General features: G+C 47.7%; 1 protein-coding gene across 3 annotated transcripts in view; it reads right to left on the bottom strand.

Annotated features, from left to right (window-relative positions):
• Nucleotides 1-203: 203 nt before the first annotated feature.
• LOC119976076 (cytochrome c oxidase assembly protein COX18, mitochondrial) overlaps nucleotides 204-23,404 on the bottom strand; it is a 42,067-nt gene continuing 18,866 nt past the window's right edge. For all 3 annotated transcript variants that reach the window (XM_038816224.1, XM_038816225.1, XM_038816223.1), the window contains exons 3-7: nucleotides 14,232-14,332; nucleotides 11,706-11,872; nucleotides 9,733-9,851; nucleotides 6,918-7,025; nucleotides 204-1,090 (exon numbers count right to left, since the gene is read on the bottom strand). In XM_038816224.1, the coding sequence (XP_038672152.1) occupies nucleotides 917-1,090; nucleotides 6,918-7,025; nucleotides 9,733-9,851; nucleotides 11,706-11,872; nucleotides 14,232-14,332 (669 nt within the window). In that variant the 3' untranslated portion in view covers nucleotides 204-916. The remainder of the gene's footprint in view (nucleotides 1,091-6,917; nucleotides 7,026-9,732; nucleotides 9,852-11,705; nucleotides 11,873-14,231; nucleotides 14,333-23,404) is intronic.

Raw genomic sequence — 23,404 nt, 5'->3', positions numbered from 1 at the left:
AGTCTTTCATCTCACCCGTCTGGAGAACATTTGAATCAAGCCTACAGTAGGAAAGAGTCTAATTCACTGACAAAAAGTGTTGCAGTCTCTGTAGTTCCCCTTCAAAATCTTTGATCTCAAACACTTTGATGTACAAGTTGAAAAGATCGTTCTCTTCAAGTTCTGAACATTTATGACGTAAATTTCAAACAATCAAGCATTTGTAAAGTCTGTTCCTTTTTAATCTTGTACTTTAGATTTTAGTACAAAACATGATTGCAATTCTGATAGGACTAAAAACTTAAAATTCACATACCCAGTAGAGTACCACGATGATGAACATTAGGAGTGTGATCAGCACCAAGAGGAGGAGGAGGGTGGGAATAGGTTGTTAAAGTCCGTGAAATAGCAATTTACACCACCATCGACCCAATCTCAGGCAGACTAGAGCCTGCAAACAACAATGAGGCTCTAACTCACACCCAGGAAGAAAAGCCTCGGAAACAAATCAAGCCAGGAACCCTCTCTTACTTTTCCAAGGCATGATCAACAAATGGCTTTGCCTGGAAACAGTCTTCCAACTTTTTTCTATTCTTTCCTGGTATCTGGATATCGCGGGCAAGGCCTGCATTTGTTGTCCACCCCTAATTGCCCTTGAATCGAGTGACTTGCTAGGATATTTCACAGGCAATTAAGAGTTGACCCCATTGCTGTGGGTCCGGAGTTACATGTAGGACAGTGTGCATTTACTTTCAGTAATCTCCTCTGAGAGAGGAAATCAAACTAAAATATCCGTAACTATTAAAGTCCCCTACAGTGACCAGTAGAACATGGTCTCTTTAATATACATTGTGTGCCTGTGCCTGTTGGGCATGTTTGATTCAGGACATTGGTGCAGCCCGTTCAGTTACAGCATGTATTTCACACGCACAATTGATCACTTCCTAGAAAAATATTTTGCAATTAGTCCAGCAGACAAGTCTCTGAAAGGAGTCTCTGAATCGGAGTTCATCTTGGGAATGCGGCAGAGAGCACGAACGCTGGGGGTTCGCAGCAGCAAATTCTGTCCAAGACCCACACAGCTGGAGGTCAGCCAGTAGAGAGCCATCGACTGCAACAGAAATAAAATAAGTATTAAGTGAGCTTAACCAACCCATACAGCTTTATATACACTCACCACATTACACGCACATCCACACCAGTCTCGACCGCACACCGACACAGTCTCGACCGCACACCGACACAGTCTCGACCGCACACCGACAGTCTCGACCGCACACCGACACAGTCTCGACCGCACACCGACACAGTCTCGACCGCACACCGACACAGTCTCGACCGCACACCGACAGTCTCGACCGCACACCGACACAGTCTCGACCGCACACCGACACAGTCTCGACCGCACACCGACACAGTCTCGACCGCACACCGACACAGTCTCGACCGCACACCGACACAGTCTCGACCGCACACCGACAGTCTCGACCGCACACCGACACAGTCTCGACCGCACACCGACACAGTCTCGACCGCACACCGACACAGTCTCGACCCCACACCGACACAGTCTCGACCGCACACCGACACAGTCTCGACCGCACACCGACACAGTCTCGACCGCACACCGACACAGTCTCGACCGCACACCGACACAGTCTCGACCGCACACCGACACAGTCTCGACCGCACACCGACACAGTCTCGACCGCACACCGGTACACAGTCTTGAACACACGCACATGAACACAGTCTCAACCACACACACACACCCTGTCTCAACCACACACACACACCCCGTCTCAACCACACACACACACCCCGTCTCAACCACACACACACACCCCGTCTCAACCACACACACACCCCGTCTCAACCACACACACACCCCGTCTCAACCACACACACACACCCCGTCTCAACCACACACACACCCCGTCTCAACCACACACACACCCCGTCTCAACCACACACACACACCCCGTCTCAACCACACACACCGTCTCAACCACACACACACCCCGTCTCAACCACACACCCCGTCTCAACCACACACACCCCGTCTCAACCACACACACACCCCGTCTCAACCACACACACACCCCGTCTCAACCACACACACACCCCGTCTCAACCACACACACACCCCGTCTCAACCACACACACACCCCGTCTCAACCACACACCCCGTCTCAACCACACCAAATCACCGTCTCAACCAACACACCCGTCTCAACCACACACACACCCCGTCTCAACCACACACACCCCGTCTCAACCACACACACCCCGTCTCAACCACACACACCCGTCTCAACCACACACACCCCGTCTCAACCACACACACCCCGTCTCAACCACACACACACCCCGTCCAACCACACACACACCCCCGTCTCAACCACACACGCACCGTCTCAACCACACACGCCCCGTCTCAACCACACACGCCCCGTCTCAACCACACACGCCCCGTCTCAACCACACACACACCCCGTCTCAACCACACACACACCCCGTCTCAACCACACACGCCCCGTCTCAACCACACACGCCCCGTCTCAACCACACACGCCCCGTCTCAACCACACACGCCCCGTCTCAACCACACACACACCCCGTCTCAACCACACACCCCGTCTCAACCACACACACCCGTCTCAACCACACACACACCCCGTCTCAACCACACACACACCCCGTCTCAACCACACACACACCCCGTCTCAACCACACACACACCCCGTCTCAACCACACACACACCCCGTCTCAACCACACACACACCCCGTCTCAACCACACACACACCCCGTCTCAACCACACACCCCGTCTCAACCACACACACCGTCTCAACCACACACACCGTCTCAACCACACACACCCCCGTCTCAACCACACACACCCCGTCTCAACCACACACACCCCGTCTCAACCACACACACCCGTCTCAACCACACACACCCCGTCTCAACCACACACACCCCGTCTCAACCACACACACACCCCGTCTCAACCACACACACACCCCGTCTCAACCACACACGCACCGTCTCAACCACACACGCCCCGTCTCAACCACACACGCCCCGTCTCAACCACACACGCCCCGTCTCAACCACACACACACCCCGTCTCAACCACACACACACCCCGTCTCAACCACACACACACCCCGTCTCAACCACACACGCCCCGTCTCAACCACACACTCCCCGTCTCAACCACACACGCCCCGTCTCAACCACACACGCCCCGTCTCAACCACACACGCCCCGTCTCAACCACACACGCCCCGTCTCAACCACACACGCCCCGTCTCAACCACACACGCCCCGTCTCAACCACACACGCCCCGTCTCAACCACACACGCCCCGTCTCAACCACACACGCCCCGTCTCAACCACACACGCCCGTCTCAACCACACACGCCCCGTCTCAACCACACACGCCCCGTCTCAACCACACACGCCCCGTCTCAACCACACACGCCCGTCTCAACCACACACGCCCCGTCTCAACCACACACACACCCTGTCTCAACCACACACACAGAAACCGTCTCGACCGCGCACACAGTCTCGACCGACGTGCAAACAAGTCTTGACCGCGCACACACACACACACCGTCTCAACCACACACACACCGTCTCAACCACACACACACCATCTCAACCACACACACACCGTCTCAACCACACACACACACACCGTCTCAACCACACACACACACACACCGTCTCAACCACACACACACACCGTCTCAACCACACACACACACACCGTCTCAACCACACACACACACACCGTCTCAACCACACACACACCGTCTCAACCACACACACACCGTCTCAAACACACACACACACACCAGTCCCACCCACACCCACACACACCAGTCCCGCCCACACACACCAGTCCCGCCCACATCCACACCAGTCCCGCCCACATCCACACACACACACAAGTCCCGCCCACACCCACGCCCACCAGTCCCACCCGCACGCACACACACCAGTCCCGCCCACACCCACACCCACCAGTCCCGCCCACACCCACACCCACCAGTCCCGCCCACACCCACCAGTCCCGCCCACACCCACCAGTCCCGCCCACACCCACCAGTCCCGCCCACACCCACCAGTCCCTCCCACACCCACCAGTCCCGCCCACACCCACCAGTCCCGCCCACACCCACCAGTCCCGCCCACACACACCAGTCCCGCCCACACACACCAGTCCCGCCCACACACACCAGTCCCGCCCACACACACCAGTCCCGCCCACACACACCAGTCCCGCCCACACACACCAGTCCCGCCCACACACACCAGTCCCGCCCACATCCACACACACACACCAGTCCTGCCCACACACACCAGTCCCGCCCACACACACACCAGTCCCGCCCACACAATAGTCCCGCGCACACACACCAGTCCCGCCCACACACACCAGTCCCGCCCACACACACCAGTCCCGCCCACACACACCAGTCCCGCCCACACACACCAGTCCCGCCCACACACACCAGTCCCGCCCACATCCACACACACACACCAGTCCCGCCCACACACACACACCAGTCCCGCCCACACAATAGTCCCACCCACACACACCAGTCCCGCACACATCCACACACACACACCAGTCCCGCCCACATCCACACACACCAGTCCCGCCCACACACACCAGTCCCGCCCACACCCACACACACCAGTCCCGCCCACACACACCAGTCCCGCCGACACACACCAGTCCCGCCCACATCCACACACACACACCAGTCCCGCCCACACACACACCAGTCCCGCCCACACACACACCAGTCCCGCCCACACACACACCAGTCCCGCCCACATCCACACACACACACCAGTTCTGCCCACACACACCAGTCCCGCCCACACACACCAGTCCCGCCCACACACACACACACACACCAGTCCCGCCCACACGTACACACACCAGTCCCGCCCACAACCACACACACCAGTCCCGCCCACACACCAGTCCCGCCCATACCCACCAGTCCCGCCCACACCCACCAGTCCCGCCCACATCCACACACACACACCAGTGCCGCACACACACACACCAGTTCCGCCCACACACACACACCAGTCCCGCCCACACCCACCAGTCCCACCCGCACGCACACACCAGTCCCGCTCACACCCACATACCAGTCCCGCCCGCACCCACACACCAGTGCCGCTCACACCCACACACCAGTCCTGCCCACACACACACCAGTCCCGCCCACACACACACCAGTCCCGCCCACACACGCACTCACCAGTCCCGCCCACCCACAAGCACCAGTCCCGCCCACACACACACACCAGTCCCGCCCACACACCAGTCCCGCCCACACGCACACACACCAGTCCCGCCCCCCCCACACACACACACACCAGTCCCACCCGCACACACACCAGTCCTGCCCACACACACCAGTCCCACCCACGCACACCAGTCCCACCCACGCACACCAGTCCCACCCACGCACACCAGTCCCGCCCACCCACACCAGTCCCGCCCACGCACACCAGTCCCGCCCACGCACACCAGTCCCGCCCACGCACACCAGTCCCGCCCACGCACACCAGTCCCGCCCACGCACACCAGTCCCGCCCACGCACACCAGTCCCGCCCACGCACACCAGTCCCGCCCACGCACACCAGTCCCGCCCACGCACACCAGTCCCGCCCACGCACACCAGTCCCGCCCACGCACACCAGTCCCACCCACGCACACCAGTCCCGCCCACGCACACCAGTCCCGCCCACGCACACCAGTCCCGCCCACGCACACCAGTCCCGCCCACGCACACCAGTCCCGCCCACGCACACCAGTCCCGCCCACGCACAGCAGTCCCGCCCACGCACACCTGTCCCGCCCACGCACACCTGTCCCGCCCACGCACACACACACACACGTCCCACCCACGCACACCAGTCCCACCCACGCGCACCAGTCCCAGCCACGCGCACCAGTCCCACCCACGCGCACCAGTCCCACCCACGCGCACCAGTCCCACCCACGCACACCAGTCCCACCCACGCACACCAGTCCCACCCACGCACACCAGTCCCACCCACACACACTGAAGAAGGCCTTTTAAGATGAAGCAGTACAAGTGTCATAACAGTCATGCAAAAGGAATCATTCCATTAATCAGGAGTTCTGTGCGGAAAGGGTGGGTCACACATCGTGCATAAGGACTTAAATGCCACATTTCTACGGCAAGGTGGTAGCTCTTAACAGATCAGCCTTAATAATAAATTAATGCATTCATGGGAGGGGGTTCCACTATATTGTCCATGCAGTGTTTTAGGCACAGAGTCTAGAGGATCCCAGACTGGTTCAATTGGCTGGGTGGTGGCAGTAACACATTAACTGAACTTTTAGACGGGATGAAGAAAGTGTTAGGGCTTTATTGGCACCAATAGGATGCTAAAGAGATGGCCACGTGTGACGAATTCTGATAAAGCAAATATAAATAGACTTTCTAATGGAGCAAAGAAACAGTAATGTGAAAGCACAAGATAAAGGTGATCACCAAAACGACTAAGAGAGAATAGAAATATAATGTACACCAAAGGCTGTTTAGATTGATATAAACCGTTGTTAGAGGAGTCAATAAATCATGCTTCAAATTGAGGGATGTATCGAAAGTAAAGGGAAGCAATTGGGAGTGGGTTAGTCGCGATGGTTCATATGGAGCTAAGCAAAGAATAAGGCAACTCAATGGGGGGGGGGGCAAGCAGCAGCGTTTGAAAATGGTAATGCGGTTACAGGAATCATTTTAAATAAAGACGCTTCATAGCAACAGTAATAGGGAGATGACGGCCTGATAGATTCCGCACAGTTCTAATGAGAGGCAAGACCTAACCCCCAATGTCATGGGGCCAGTAGGTCAGGGAAAGACTTACTGAGGGCACGGTTGCAGCAATTGGAACCATGAGCACCGAAATTCCACGGATCATGTAAGTGACGTATTTCTGAAATTTTGACAATTCGATTTTCCGGAGAGCAAAAATCTATATTTGAATAGCAGGAACAAAAGTAGCATTATAAGTTTTGAGGAGCCAGATAAAATGACATTTTATTTCTCCACCTAGTTACTTGGACTGACATTCTAATTTTGAAACCATTTCAGATTCTGCTAATGAAATCTATTTCCTTTATTCCTTCATGGGATAAGAGCATTTGTTGTCCATCCTGAATTGCCCTTGAGAAGGTGGCAGTGGGCTGCCTTCATGAACCACTGTAGGCTATGTGACATAGGTACACTCAGTAAAAGACTTTGGTGATGGAGGGAGTCTCTGTTTATGATGGATGGGCTGCAGATCCAGCAGGTAGGCTTGTCCTGGAGGGTGTTGAGTCCCGAGAGCCGGTTGGTCCAGTTAAGTCACTGGTCGTTGGTAACTCCCAAGGATGTTGAGGTGGGGAGCTCAGTGATAACAATGCCACTGAATGTCAGGAGGGTGGTCAGATACACTTGTGTGAGGTGAATGTTACGTAGTACTAAGATGGTTCAATTACACATCAAAAAATAGTAAATTGATTAATTTCATGGGTATTTAAACATTCCCAAGCTTTTAAATGGTAAACAATTCAGATATCGGAGGTGGACAACAGCAGCTCATGCTTCTAGAATGAACACATTGTTAGCAACACCTCACGCTTCGGGGGAGCTTTATGGAGGTGATGGCGGTCTCACTCGCATTAGCTTTTTTGGGGGGAAACCCTGTCAGTTTATCAGCCAATCAGCCAATTAACAGGCCACCTGTTGTCCATGACACCTGGGACAATGCCATTGGTGTTCTTCGAAAGAGCATTGAGTGATGCTGGAGCACACATCCAGCTGTTAACAATACAAGTAGATTGTCAGGTCATATTGCCAAACTAATAGAAATTAGTCTGAGGCCACAATGTCACTGTCTCCCTTAGAATTCATCCAGTTCACAAGTTTGCTGACAAACAGGTTGTGTGAGTATATGATCCATAATGTTCCCAATTACAGGAGCCTCAATTATTTATACCGGTATTGCCATTAGCAACATAAACCAGAAAATCAATCTGATCACCGCTGAACATTCAAATAAATGAATCGAGCTCGCAGAATCATATGGCACAGAAGGAGGTTATTCAGCGCACCGTGCCAGTGCCAGCCTTTGAAAGAGTTTTCCAGGTACTTGCAATCTCCTGCTCGTTTTTCCCTAGCCCTGCAAATGTTTCTTTTTCAGTATATATACATTCTCGTCTGAATTTGCTTCCATCTGCTACAGAGCGTCTATTGACAGCGCCACATCAACCAATGAGTTAGTGGTGTACTTATGGTAGAATTCATAGCAAGCAAGGTCTATTTACTCAGCGCACTGCAGAAGAAAATCCTTAATCTACTTCAAAAGAGCTCATGACTGAAATCACAGCACCATCTTCCAATAAAAGCAGGTTTATTAGTCTGGCGAAATGCAGTGTGTGAGAGTACAGTCAGTCACTTCTAGCATTAGTCGTCAGGTATGATTGGCAGGGAAATTACCCAATCATATCTATTTAGGCTGGGGATGCCATTGGCACTATATGCCACCACCTTTTCAAGTGACGCATTCCAGATCATCAGGTTATTAGGGCTAGATGGGATTGTAGAGTTTTAAACACAACATATCAACCAAGGCCTTATCTAATGGCGGAGCAGGTTTGAGAGGCTAAATGGTCCAATTCTGCTCCTATTTTGTATATTCGAATGATAATTCACTGTGTGAAAATAAAACTTCTCATCTCCACTTCTTCTGTCAATTATTTTTGTGTCTGTGTCACATCATTACTGACCCTCCTCGCAGGGGAAACAGTTTCTCATGTAGTCTAATCGTTCACAATTTAGATTTTATTATTGATCACTTGATCAGAAGACAAGGTCTGAGCTTAAATTCAAATAAATAAATCTACACATGATACTCAAATCAGGTCTTTAGGTTGTTTTAGTCAATAAGAATGTAATTCCTTCCTTTTGACACCCAGGTGTACAGGTATGTGCAATGACACCCTATGCCACAGATGGGCGGAATGATGGCACAGTGGGTAGCCCTGCTGCCTCACAGCTCCAGGGACCCGGGTTCAATTCCCGCATCGGGTGACTGTCTGTGTGGAGTTTGCACGTTCTCCCAGTGTCTGCATAGGTTTCCTCCGGGTACTTTGGTTTCCTCCCACAGTCCAAAGATGTACAGGTTAGGTGGATTGGCCATTCTAAATTACCTTTCGTGCCTAAAAACAGGTTTCATGGGTTACAGGGATAAAGGGGATAGGGTGGAGGCGTGGGGTTAAGTAGGGTGCTCTTTCCAAGGGTCGGTGCAGATTTGATGGGCTAAATGGCCTCCTTCTGCACTGTAAATTCTATGATTAAAGTACTATTTGGAAGACTTACTAAAACACAACTATTATTTCAGTTTTTCTTTTCATTTGAGGAAGTGTTCGACATCCACTTGGCAATTGTCAACTATCATGATCAATACTTGAGAGAATCAGTGTCATGTCCCGCCAGAAAGCAGCACTGGTTGGATTCGTAACACTGATGTGGATGTTACAAGATAATCAGCCAAAATCTGGTGTTCTGTAGCACATAATGTTTGACCTTCATTGCTCCAATGTACAGAAACAAAAATCACTGTTACTTAAATGGGTAGTTACAAAGATGAAAATATTCTCGTTTATAAAGGGCATGAGTCCTCAAAATAATCTCCTTACCTCAACTATTAAAAGGTTTACGAGTCCTAATGAGATGGGCAGAATCCAGGTGGAATCAGGCAAAGTCAGGTCAGGAAACCAGAGTACTCCTCCCATTGCTAGGTCCTGAACAGCATGTGCTTCAGCAAGAAACAGGATAATTAGTTATTGTCCATCCCAATGGCCCAACAACACACCACGAAATACAAAACCCTCCAACTATCAACTACCCACTGCAGCATTACACTGTGACCGGGGTTAATCATCAGGCATCTCCATGGGGGCTGTTTTAGCACAGTGGGCTAAGACAGCTGGCTTGTAATGCAGAACAAGACCAGCAGCGCGGGTTCAATTCCCGTTCCAGCCTCCCCGAACAGGCACCGGAATGTGGCAACTAGGGGCTTTTCACAGTAACTTCATTTAAGCCTACTTGTGGCAATAAGTTATTATTATTAAATTTGTCAACAAATCAACCAACCATCAGCTACAACCCTTATCCACGCCCATGAAAATTCTCCACAGTTAACCCACCCAGTCACAATACCTTAGTCGCTATCCTCAGGAATGTTCCATTTGCCATCTATGTGCTCATCCATCTCTCTGTCAGCCCTCTCTTTTCCCAGAGGATGAGAGAGACTAGGTTAATGGTAATAAAGGATAAAGATAAGGGCTAAATGCAATGAAGAACCAAATAAAAAGCCAACCAGAGGAACATCGGAGCAGGTGTAGACCGTTCAGCCCACCAAGCACTAAATGCTTTGATGCACTTACCTCAATGTCTCTGACAAACTGAGGGCCGCCTTGTACATGCCACTCTTTAGCAATCAGGTTTTAGACCCATGTAATTTCACCGTGATGTGACACAAGATTGGAAGGCCTGACCAGCAGCCAGCTGTTTTAATGAGTATTCTTTAAATGCAAATGGTATTCCAGCCATTAGCCAGCAGGAAGACTGACCCGCCATTAAGAGAATTGCAACGTGATTTGATGCTGGCAGCATTTTGACTCCTGCTAGATTCTCCGCTCCTGCCCACCGGGCGGGCGGAATGGGAGTATTCCCTCCTTCATGGCCCCCTCAGCTTAAATTCCCACCTAGCTCTGTACCACTGTCAAACCTGGACACATTAAACTCAGTCCCTTCATCTTAAATCATTAATACAAGGTGTAAATAGGTGAGGGTCCAGATCCTTACGGCATTCCATTAGTAATAGCCGTCTTCAACCAGAAAATGATTTGTTTATTGCTACTTTCTGACCTCTGTCCTTTGAGCTATACTCCATCCATGCTAATATATTATCCCCAACCCCAGGAGCATTCATCTTGTTCAACCTTCAGGCAGCACTCAGAGTTCTGGTACGTACCCCCGCTCACAGTATAATGTAACCAGATTGAAGGGAATCCGAGATCTATTGTTGGATATGACTGCTGAGACGGAAGCCAAGAAAACACCCAATGCTAACCTGTGAAAATAAAATCACAGCTCAGCCCTAATTCAGCTATTTCAGACTTCAATTGCCTGTCTTCTGTAAAATTCTCCCAGTTTTTAATTTTCATCAGTTTCCATTTCACGTTAAAGACAGTTTAAGTATCCATCACCCCATGACATCTTCTTGAAATTTTAGGAGGTAGTGGGCAGCACAGTGGTTAACACAGTTGCTTCACAGCTCCAGGTTCCCAGGGTCTGTGTGGAATCTGCACGTTCTCCCCATGTCTGCGTGGGTTTCCACCGGGTGCTCCGGTTTCCTCCCATAGTGCAAAGATGTGCAGGTTATGTGGATTGGCCATGCTAAATTGCCCTTCGTGTCCAAAAGGTGAGGTTGGGTTACGGGGATAGGGTTGAGGTGTGGGCTTAAATGGGGTGAACTTTCCAAGAGCCGGTGCAGACTCGATGGGCCAAATGGCCTCCTTCTGCACTGTAAATTCTATGATTTTATGAACTTGGCACCAGATCAAATAAATACCATACACTCGGACATGCTGGTAAGACAAAGTACCTGCTGCAGCATTAGATGCTGCTAGGCTCAGGTTCCGCAAGGCAATCGAGATGCAAATCCACAATGGCAGCTGGACCCAGATGAGCAGACTGGCTTTGAAAGGATGACAGTTGTCACGTACGTACAGCTCAGAGACAATCCTTTTCAGATTCTTCCTGAAGTGAAAACTAACCCCAGAGACAAAATAATGGATTAAAGCATCCTAAATAAAATAAAAAGACGGCTGCTTAAAACGCCCATGGACACATATTTAACTTGAGTGTGGTACAGGAGGCCATCATTATTCAGTTTATTTTATAATCTGAATACTATTCTGATCAGATCAAAGCCAACACAATTGACTATGTATGGTCAGTTCTAACTTTACAATTAGAATTATCTAGCAGTGTATATCACAGTCATGTGATGCACAGTTACTCAGGAATTGGTTTAGGGAAACTTAAACTCATGACAACACAAGCATGTAAACTAATTTTCTTTCAGCATACATGGCGACACCAGTTATTTAGTGAATTTCTGCATTTATACTGGTTCTTCTAGTCAAGTCTATCTTCTATGGTTTCCACACCATTCAGCACCTAAACGCAACTTCATTCAGTTAAAAGTAACTTCCACAGTGATGGTGGACATGCTGCAATATCATTCCTTAACTTCTCCAAGGCGTTCAACGTGGCTGACCACACCACCCTCTTCTAATGCCTCTCCTCTGTTATCCAATTCCAAGAGACGGCCCTTGCAATGCAATGCTTCACTCCTACCCAAGTATAGTTCATAACATCTGCAGAAATGGCTTGTCCAACAGCATGATCTAAGAGCTCAGAGAATCTATTCTTGATCTCATACGAGTCTTTAAATGTTGTTCCTTGGCACTATCACCGAGGGACAAACGAGTTAACTTCCATGTGGACACAACCAACATCTAGCTCTTTTCTCCATCATCTCTATCGAACTTTCCACTGTCTTTGTACCGTAAAATAAACATTTCAACACGGCGTCCCAATAAAGTGCCTCAAATCTAAAATACTTGTCCTCAAATTCCTCCATAGTCTTGCTCCAGATCTGTCTCCACCTTTATATCCCTCGGCTCCACTTCCCCTACTCCAGTACTTAGTTTCTCTGGCACTGGTCTCCTGTGCATCCTCCTGCTCTCGTCATTTATCGGACCCAAGAGGTTAAAAATGTACTACGCTCTGAAAATTCCTCCCTCAACTTCTTTCGCTTCCTTTCGAAATCATAGAATAGATTCCCTACAGTGCATAAGTAGGCCATTCGGCCCATCGAGTCCGCACCAACCTTCCGAAAGAGCACTCTACCAAGGCCCACTTCCACAGCTGTGTAACCTTTGGACACTAAAGGACAATTTATCATGGCCAATCCACCTAACCTGCATATCTTTGGACTGTGGGAGGAAATCCCAGAGCACCCGAAGGAAACCCACGCAGACATGGAGAGAACGTACAAACTCCACACAGTCACCCAAGGTCGGAATTGAACCCGGGTACCTGGCGCGGTGAGGCTGCATTGCTAACCACTGTGCCATCGTGCCGCCCCACATCAAAATCTACAACTTCAATTAAAGGTTTTAATCACCACTGCGAGCTCTTTTCCCAGTTTAGTACCCATTTATTCTATCTGTAATGGATTTGGATTATTGATTACAACAAAAGATACTGTATAAATAACTAACTAAATAAATAAATAAATACAAGTTGAATTTCAAATTAACTGTAGTCCTGATTTTAAGGCTGCAAAATGCAGACGTCTCTATTTACAATGTAACAGATATGCAACCTTTTCTGGCTGGTTCTAATCCAGACAAGCTTCCATCCAGCATCTGGACAAGAGATTTGCTTCTCAAACAAGTTTAGCCCAGGTTCCCCCTCACAGGAGCTCACTATATCGTAGAAAAACCATCACAATAAACAATGCTGGCAAGAGCTTCCATACAATACCTAACATGGTACACGATTAGTGTGGAACTCCTGACCTCCTCCAGTCCTTCCTTCTTGCGACGATCCACAAGCTGTTAAACCTTTACTTGTCATGTCCTGATTACTATGCCTTGATCTATTCCATCTTCTCGCCTACTCTTTCAATATTGGTGGTGCCTTGTACTACGAGCCTTGCCCCGTCATCTTGGTTTCACAATCACAAATATACATATTAAACTAGGCTCACTATGAGGCCAGCATGGTGGCACAATGGTTAGCACTGCTGCCTCACCGCGCCGAGGTCCCATGTTCGATCCCAGCCCTGGGTCACTGTCCGTGTGGAGTTTGCACATTCTCCTCGTGTTTGCATGGGTTTCACCCCCATCACCCAAAGATGTGCAGGGTAGATGGATTGGCCACGCTAAATTGACCCTTACTTGGAAATAATGAATTGGGTGCTCTTAATTTGTTTTTAAAAAGGTTAGTCTCACTCTCACTGTTCCCCTTGACAATCATGATTTGTTCCATGACCATCATCTGATCAACTCTGTAACTTTTCATGCTTTTGAAAGGAAAAGAATACAGGTACACATACCGAGCCACCTTTTCAGACCATCCAACTTGCTTCGCACGCACAGAGACTTCATAACGCAGTCGCTTGGCTAGTTCTGTAATCTCAGGCTGTAAATTTTCGACCTAGCCAATGAGAATGAAATACTGTTTAGAAAACACACAACAAAAGGAGGTGCTTTTGCAAATAAATGTTCCATCTGTTCTACTTCATATCTTCCAACAAATATACACATGTGTTTTCCCATTGTAAAGATACAGCTCAGGAAGTTTCTGTTCAAACAGTAGCGCTCAGCAGGATCATGTTTAGTGACATGGCAAGTGGCTTTCATCTACCTAGGCTTTGGGAGACTGGTACATAAAACTTTTGATCACTATCACTAGATGCTCCTTAAATGCCGCTATCGTACCTGCTCCCACCACCTCCCCAGGCATTGCGTTCCATATATTTACCACCCTCTGTGTAAACAACTTGCCTCGCACATCTGTTCTAAACATTTCCCCACGCACTTTAAACCTATGTCCCCTAGTACTTGACTCTCCTACCCTAGAAAAGAGCATCTGACTATCCACTGTCTATGCCACTCATAATCTTGTAGACCTCTATCAGGTCGCCTCTCACCCTCCGTCGTTCCAGTGAGCAGATTGAGTTTATCTAACCTCTCTGCATAGCTAATGTCCTCCATACCAGGCAACATCCTATAAGCATTTTGCATTTCTAACATTTTCCAGTTCTTTTTTTAAAATTTAAAGTGCCCAATTCATTTTTTCCAATTAAGGGGCTAAATTGCGTGGCCAATCCAACTACATTGCACATCTTTGGGTTGTGGGGGCGAAACCCACGCAAACACAGGGAGAATGTGCAAACTCCACACGCACAGTGACCCAGAGCCGGGATCAAACCCGGAACCTCAGTGCCATGAGGCAGCAGTGCTAACCACTGTGCCACCGTGCTGCCCATGAATTTTTCTAGTTCTGATGAAAGGTCACGACCTGAAGCATTGGCAGCGCACCATTCACGGGTTTCCCAGTGACATGGGGTGGCTTCAATGGTAATTCCCAGTGACTTCCCAATGACAGCGGTGGGAACAGAAAGTCCGGCCACACTGCCTATCGCTGCTGACAAATACGCAATTGGGAGGCCGGAGAATTACATCCATTAACTCTCTCCACCGATGTTCAAAACCTGCTATGGTAATTCCATCATTTTCTGTTTTTAATACACAGACAACTGCCTACTTTTATCTGAAGAATGAATAGGAGGCAGGTTGTATTAATCAGATCAAAGCCAGAGCATCTCCAGCAGTGATTTCTCTTTCTGCCACCCAAACATCGCCTCTTGAATCCCTGAATGATCGACCCATGACCAGCCACTATCTTCCCTTCCTCATACACGTGCAGACCCCTTTCAACATTTGCAGACATAGGTCCATCTATCACACATATATGGACGACACCCAATTCTCTCTCCACCATCTCTCTAGATTCACCTCCTGCCTGAGTCGTGGAACCGCTTGTCTGACATCCAGTGTTGAATGTAGGCGGGGCACTGAAGTGGAGGGGTTTAACATAGTTGTTAAATTATTTGTTACTCATAGGGAATTCCAGAGGGCGAGGGTCTAGGCAGCTGAAAGCATAGCTGCCGATCATGAGATGAAGGGAGGCAGAGTCCGTTAAAAAAGGACTCACAGGAAGAAAGTTCAGCGCAGAGTGCAAAGCTACAGGTTATTAAAATTGGAAGGGGCAAGGCCATAAAAGGAATTTGAACAGGAGTAGAAATGGGAATTTTAACTGTAAGTTATTTGGAGACCGGGAGTCACTGTAAGTGAGTGGCGGAGGGACAGAGGAGCAAACCTGGGATCTAGGCAGCAGAATTTTAGATGACCTGAACCGGAGAGTATTGGAACAGACAGATCTTGAGATGAGGGATGTTACTGAGTTGGAAGTACATAGTCTGTGATGGAAGGGCTATGGGATCTGTAGCTCAGCTCGGGGTCAACTGGTATACAGGAGGTTACTATCAGTGTGGTGGCTGAGGAGGAGCAGGAGGGGGAAATCAGTGGTATGGATATGGAACCACCCCCCCCCCCCCCCTCCCCCCACCTCGGCCCTGAAGACTGTTAGTCTTCCCACTCTTTAACTGGAGGAAGGACATGCTATTGGTGTGATATTTCTTCAACTCTGGGATCAATAAATTTGACTCCAAACAGCCTTTTTGTCTCATTTGCATTCTTACATAAGTTGGGCTGATTGCATTTTTTACATTTCGGCATGGTTTGTTTAAAAGCACAAGCATTGATGACATATATCACTCCAACCCAAGACATGGAGTAAAAAAAAGTGAGCATCTCCTCAGATGCTGAAGCTGTCCCTGACAGCATGCACAGACCTGGACGATATTCAGGCTTCAGTCGGTAAGTGGCAAGTAACATTTGCATCACGCCAGTGCCAGGTAACAGCCATCTCCAACGAAATAGAATCCAGCTTTCTTTGATATTCACCATTACTATCACTGAATTTCACACAAACATCCTGGAGATCATAGTTTACCAGAAACTTCGACCAGTCATGTAAATGCTATGGCTGAAAAAGTAAGTCAGAGGCTGGGTATTTTACAGCAAATGGGTCGTCTCCTGACTCACCAAATACTTTGCATGAACTACCATAAGTCAAGTGTGTGATTGAATACTCCCTATTTGCCTAAACAGGTGCAGGTCCAACAACTTCCAGGCCTCCTTCTGCATTGCAGGAATTCTACGGAGTCTATGGAAGCTCAACATCATCCAGGACAAAGTAATCGACATACACAGTCAACCCCTCCACGACTGATGCAATGGTTGTCACGTGCAAAATGCACGGCAGAAACTTGTCAATGATTCTTCGATAGTATCTTCCAAACCCATGACTCCTATCACCGTCAATACAAGGCTATAGGCTTATGGGACCATCACCACCTGAAGGTCTCCTAGTCACACAATCTCCTAATTTGCAATGAAATCACCATTGCTTCATCATTATTGATCAAAATCCTAGAAGTTCCTCTCTAACAACACTGTAGGCGTACCTACACCTCACAGAATGCTGCAGCTCAAGAAAGGTCGCCCACCACCACCTGCTCAAGAGCTATTGAGATTGTAGCCATCTGGTATGGCCACTTACAAAGGATCACGGGAAATATGGTCAACCCGGGACTCAGCCACTCAGAGCTTATGTATTGTGGCAACTCATAACTAGACGCTACGAAACCCCCAGCTACTTTGCTTTCTAATGGCCCATTTCCCCAGAACAAAAGGCCTGTACTCAGGCAACAGATACAGAAACCGACTCATCGGCGCCACTCCCTTTGCTCAGGGAGCCCAAAAGGCCACGGTCAATGACCGTTCAGGACACGCCCCGCCATCAAGGCACCAGCCCCTTTATTGGCCAGAAGGCAGTAATCGAAGCCTGCCGAATTATTGGGTCCAAAGCTAAGGACCGCTCAAAAGAGCGCGAAACCCCAGAAGGATAAAGAGAGACACTGCCATGTGTTCAGTCTCTCTTGGCCCCGGCGCTCGGTCTCTCTTGGCCCCGACCTACGCCTAAAACCATGTGTAGCATCACGACCAGAAGACAAGTTCAAGACCAACGATCGCTACCAGACGGATGAGCCCAGCTGAAACGAAGTCACTTCTCCACACTCAGCCACGCAAGATCCGAACAAAGGCCTTGTTCCTCTGCATAAAGCTGGGTGCCTGAAGTTAAGTACAGGTTGTTGTAGTGTTAGGTGCAATTTAGCTTGTAGTGTTTTATGTTGCATGTCAAAATAATTCTTGTGTAAATGAACTATCATTGAACTTGATCTAACTAACTGATTATTTGGTCTTTGATCGATATCCGGTAAAATCTTGTGGTGGTATCATTTGATACCTAGCGGCTCTGAAAAGCAATATCATCATTAATAACTCATATCAGTATCCAGTTAAAAAGAGCAACATTATTGGCATCTCCGTTACGAATTGGCAACAGGATGAGCAATAAAGCTGACCTTGCCCCATAGTATATGAAGAGAAAAAAAATAAAAAAGACTGGGGAAGACAAATGTAGATCCCTTACTGTCAGAAACAAGGGAATTTATAATGGGGAACAAAGAAATGGCTGACCAACTAAATACACACTTCGGTTCTGTCTTCACAATAGAGGACACAAATAACATAGCAGAAATGTCGGGGAACACTGAATTTAGTGAGAGGGAGGAACTGAAGAAAATCAGTATTAGTAGAGAAATTATGTTGGGGAAATTGATGGAATTGAAGGCCGATAAATCCCCAGAATCTACATCCCAGAATACTTAAGTGGCCGTTGAAATAGTAGATGTATTGGTGGTCATCTTCCACGATTCTATAGACTCTGGAACAGTTCTTACAGATTGGAGAGTAGCTAATGTACCCCCACTGTTAAAAAGAAAGTTAGAGAGAAAACAGAATTGTAGACCAGTCAGCCCATTGCCAGTAGTTATGAAAATTCTAGAGTCCATTATAAAATATTTAATGGCAGAGCACTTGGAAAACAATAGAATCGGACAGAGTCAACATGGATTTACAAAGGGGAAATCATACTTGACAAATCCACTGGAATTCTTCAAAGATGTTACTAGTAGAGTTGATGAGGGGAAGCCAGTGAATGTGGTTTATTTGGACTTTCAGAAGGCTTTCGTCAAATACCCACATGAGAGATTAGCCTGTAAAATTAAAGCTCATGGGATTGGGGTTAGTGTATTGAGGTGGATAGAAAAACTGATTGGCAGACAGGAAACAAAGAGTACAAATAAATGGGTATTTTCCGAATAATAGGCAGTGACTAGTGGGGTAACGCAGGGATGGGTGCCAGGATCCCAGCTATTCACAATATTTATTACTGATTTAGATGAGGGAACTAAATGCAATATTTCCAAATTTACAGGTGACACAAGGCTGGGTGGGAGGGTGAGCTGTGAGGAGGATGCAGAGATGTTTCAGTATGATTTGGGCAAGTTGAGTGAGTGGGCAAATGCATGGCAGATGCAGTATAATGTAGATAAATGTGGGGTTATCTACTTTGGTGCAGATTATCTGAATGGCTATAGACAGAGAGGGAAATGAGCTATGAGCCCTGGGTGTCCTCATACACCAGTGGCTGATGGTAATCATACAGGTGCAGCAGGCAGTAAAGGCAGCAAATGGTATGTTGGCTTAGCACAGAGCTAAATTGTTGGCTTTGAAAGCAGACCAAGGCAGGCCAGCAGCACGGTTCAATTCCCATACCAGCCTCCCCGAACCGGCGCCGGAATGTGGCGACTAGGGGCTTTTCACAGTAACTTCATTTGAAGCCTACTTGTGACCATGAGCGATTTTCATTCATTCTATTTTTCATAAAGAGTGGATTCAAGTACAGGAGCAGGAATGTCTTGCTTCAATTCAACAGAGCCATGCGAGACCACAACGGGAATATTGCGTGCATGGATGAAGGATGTTCTTGCTCTAGAGGGAGTACAGAGGTTTACCAGACTGATCCCTGAGATGTCTGGACTGATATATGAGGAGAGATTGAGTCAGTTGGGATGATAATTGCTGCAGTTCAGAAGAATGAAGGGGGGCTCTAATAGAAACTTATAAAATTGTAACAGCACTAGGCAAGGTAGATGTCAGAAGGATATGGCCGACGGCGGGTGTGTCCAGAACCAGTGGTTATTGTCTAAGGATATGGGGTAAACCTTTTGAGACTGAGATGAGAAATCTCTTCACCCAGGATGTGGCAGGCCTGTGGAATTCGCTACCACAGAAAGCAGCTCAGGCTAATTTATTGTATGTTTTTAAGAAGGAGCTTGATGTAGCTCTTGGGGCTGAAGGGATCAAAGGGTATGATGGGAAAGCAGGAACAGGTTACTGAGTTCAATGATCAGTCATGATCATAACGAATGGTTGAATGGCCTACTCCTGTTTTCTATGTTTCTGTGAACCGATAAAAATTCAGTCGAGGTGCAGTCAGTTAACACTGGATGTTGGCTGGTAGAGGTTACTTCGCCCACAAAAAGTGTATTAACATCGGGAAAAATTAATTGATAATGCTGGAATGGTTGGTTTCCTAAAGTTGGCTTCCTTAACTCTGGGCTAAAGAAAAATTAATCTGTCAAGGAGTTCCTATTGCTAGTTGCCATCAACCTACCCCTGTTAGAAAGTACAGTTCAGGTAAGGAGAGATTCGGGTGATGCACAGTTCAATAGTCTGTTGATACTCACTGTCTAGATTTACACATTAAAGGTAGTTTTTCGACTTCACGCTGCAGATGAGTTGCTTCATCTAGGTGGAGCACATATTGAAAATGCAAGTCTGCACTGCACACTTTACTTAAATGCAGGGATGAGAATGGCTGAAGACAAATCGGTCTGAAAATTAGTGCAAGATAAAAAGACCTGAAAACCTTGTGACAAGAAATCATGTAATTCTAGCACTTTTTACAATCTAAAGTGAATGTAAATGCTTCTACATCCCTTCAAATAGGTCAAATTTTTAGTTTTCAAGTGGGTAGAAACATTAGTTTTCCCTTTGTCAAGACCATGGACCAATGCACTAGTATCCAATCAGCAAAGTGACTGCAGCAATTAATGCAGTTAAGTGTGTGCAATACAGGATGAAACAACAAAACATGACCTAGCTGGGTTATGTACATGTGAAGCAAATCAAAGGACTACAGCAGTGCTTCACACACTATTTTCCAATATTAACCGGCACAGTGGTTAGCACTACTGCCTCACAGAGCTAGGAACCCGGTGTTGCACGTTTTGCTATGGGTGTAAAACGCGTTTATTGGGGTGTATTAACTTGCCTCTGTTAAAGGCCGTGTGCTTAACACCACTAGGCTCTGTCTATGTTTTTCAGCTCAGGAGTCGCCAGTTGCCGTATAGACAACTCACAGATATCTCAAGGTCAGGTTCAAAGTAATAAAACGATACACCGATTAGTAAGTTCCAAACGATCAATATTTATTATACAATTATAATAAATACGCATGCACACACTAAAGGACTAAGCTATGACTAAACTAAGCAAACAGAATACTTAACTACACAGGAACAGGCAAGGTCAGGGAGCGAGGCCTTCGTCCCGGTCTTGGTCTGCAACCTTCAGAAAGCGTGCTGGTCACTGGGGGTCTAGCAGGCTTGGTTCGCGTAGCGAGCGTCGTATTGGCACTTACGGTTCGGCGGCTGGTGCTCAACGGCTGGAGTCAGGATACACGTTCAAGGTCTTGGTCAAAGCCGGAGCACGAAACAACAGACAGGACCATGTGTGGGGTCTATTTTTATAGGGGTCCCCAATGTCCTTGCCTTTTCCTGGGCGGGCTTTACCTTCAGGTATCGATTGGATCGCTTCCAATCGATATCTTTTGAATTCCTCCAATGTGAGGGTCTTTCTCGATGGTGGGGGCGGTTTCTATAGTGGATACTTCTGGTGCCGCTCTGTCTGGACATCCACTTAAAGTATCTTATTCAAACCCAAATGTTGCCATTGTGTGTGCCTAGATCTGGACTGCCTCATTAGTATGTAAAACGTTCTGCCATTATCACCTTTGGTTGGAGATCTTCCACCTGGCCAGAAACTGGTTTTGCTGCTTGCAAAATGCTAATGAGTGTTTGCAGGCTGTTTGCCTTGGCTAAACTGTTTTTCCCTGTAGTCTTAGCGATTCTCCATTTTGTTTAGTTCAGTGTCCATTTTAGGTGGCTACAGTGGCTACACCGGGTTCAATTCCAGCCTTGGGTGACTCTCTGTGTGGAGTTTGGAGAATGGCCTCCTTCTGCATTGTAGGGATTGTATAATTCCCCGCAACTTTCAACAGGCAATTAGGAGTGGGCAAGTGCTGGTCTTGCTAGCAATGTCCACTTTTGAAAATTAGCAGGGGCCCAGACGCTAGCAAAAACAAAGCTGAATAGTAACCTGCAGCATATAATTAAAGTTCACAACAGAAAATATATAATTTTAGTCCTTTGTAAACATGTGATTTTATGTGCAGTAAGCCAGTTAGTAGCATTTGCGTGGCATGAATGCCACTTTAAGTGGCAAGTAACATTCGCACCACATATGCGCCAGATAATGATGCTGTGAGCGAGAATTCGAGAGAAGAGCAGCGAGTATTTTAAAAAGAACATGGATTGTATCATCCCCAGCACTTCTGCACCATTGGAGCTTTCACGTCCACAACATCGAAGCTCCAGATTGGGATACAGGAGAGGGGGGCGCCAAGGTCCCAAGTTCGATCCTGAGAGGATCAAGCGGTGAGAGCGAGAGTCAGGGAGGGCGGAGAGGCTGCAATTCGGATGCTCAAAATGGTGCCAATTGGGTCAGGTATGTGATGAATGTAGAAATTATATATTGTATTTTGTATTTGTAGTGTGTCTACTAAAGCTGTAATTGAAAAGTCTTAAAAGGTGAGGTAATCATTCATTCCAACCACTTACTTGGCTACAGATCAAGAGCTAATGGGATTTGTTATGATTGCTGGAGATTCCCTGGAGTGTAGATAATTTATGGAGAATTGTTTTTAGTCTCAGCTAAGCCATTCATGGAACGTAGTGGGATGTAGATGATGTATTTAACGGCTGGGCCATGTCTTTCTGTAGTTTTGCTGTCTGTTATAAGACTTTAATTTGAACAGCACTTTGTGATAGGATTTGAGTCAGACAAGACAGAAGTTTATTGAATCTGCTCTTGAAAGGATCTCTCCCCAAAAGTTTCCACACAACTGAGCAAGTAAACTTTAATTGTAGGTGGCATTTGAACTGTATTAGGTTGCTTAAATGGAATTAATGGCAGGTGTAGACAGCAAGTTCAAGCTTTTTCCTTTTATTTAAGAACTGTTTAACTGATAATTGTAAAGCTATTTCTTTTGATGTTAATGTTGTTAATTCTGTGTTTAAATCAAAGTTTGTTTTAACATAACCTATGGGTCAGAGTCATCACTCCTGGGGTGAAGTACACTTTCCTCACAGCTTTACAGACTTAAAACAAAATTACTTGGGGCTCTCGTCTGGTAGCCTAACAAATATTGGGGTCTGGTCCGCTATCCTAACAGATGGGAAACTACATTAAAACAAATGTTGCAATGCCAACAAGATTATAGGCCCCATTAACTTACCTACTTTAAAGTGAAATATTAAATAGGACAACATTAAACGAGGACCTCTGTACT

Source organism: Scyliorhinus canicula, chromosome 13 (assembly GCF_902713615.1).
Source record: "Scyliorhinus canicula chromosome 13, sScyCan1.1, whole genome shotgun sequence".
In the NCBI taxonomy this organism is placed as follows: Eukaryota; Metazoa; Chordata; class Chondrichthyes; order Carcharhiniformes; family Scyliorhinidae; genus Scyliorhinus; species Scyliorhinus canicula.
This window is presented reverse-complemented; position numbering and strand designations above follow the sequence as displayed.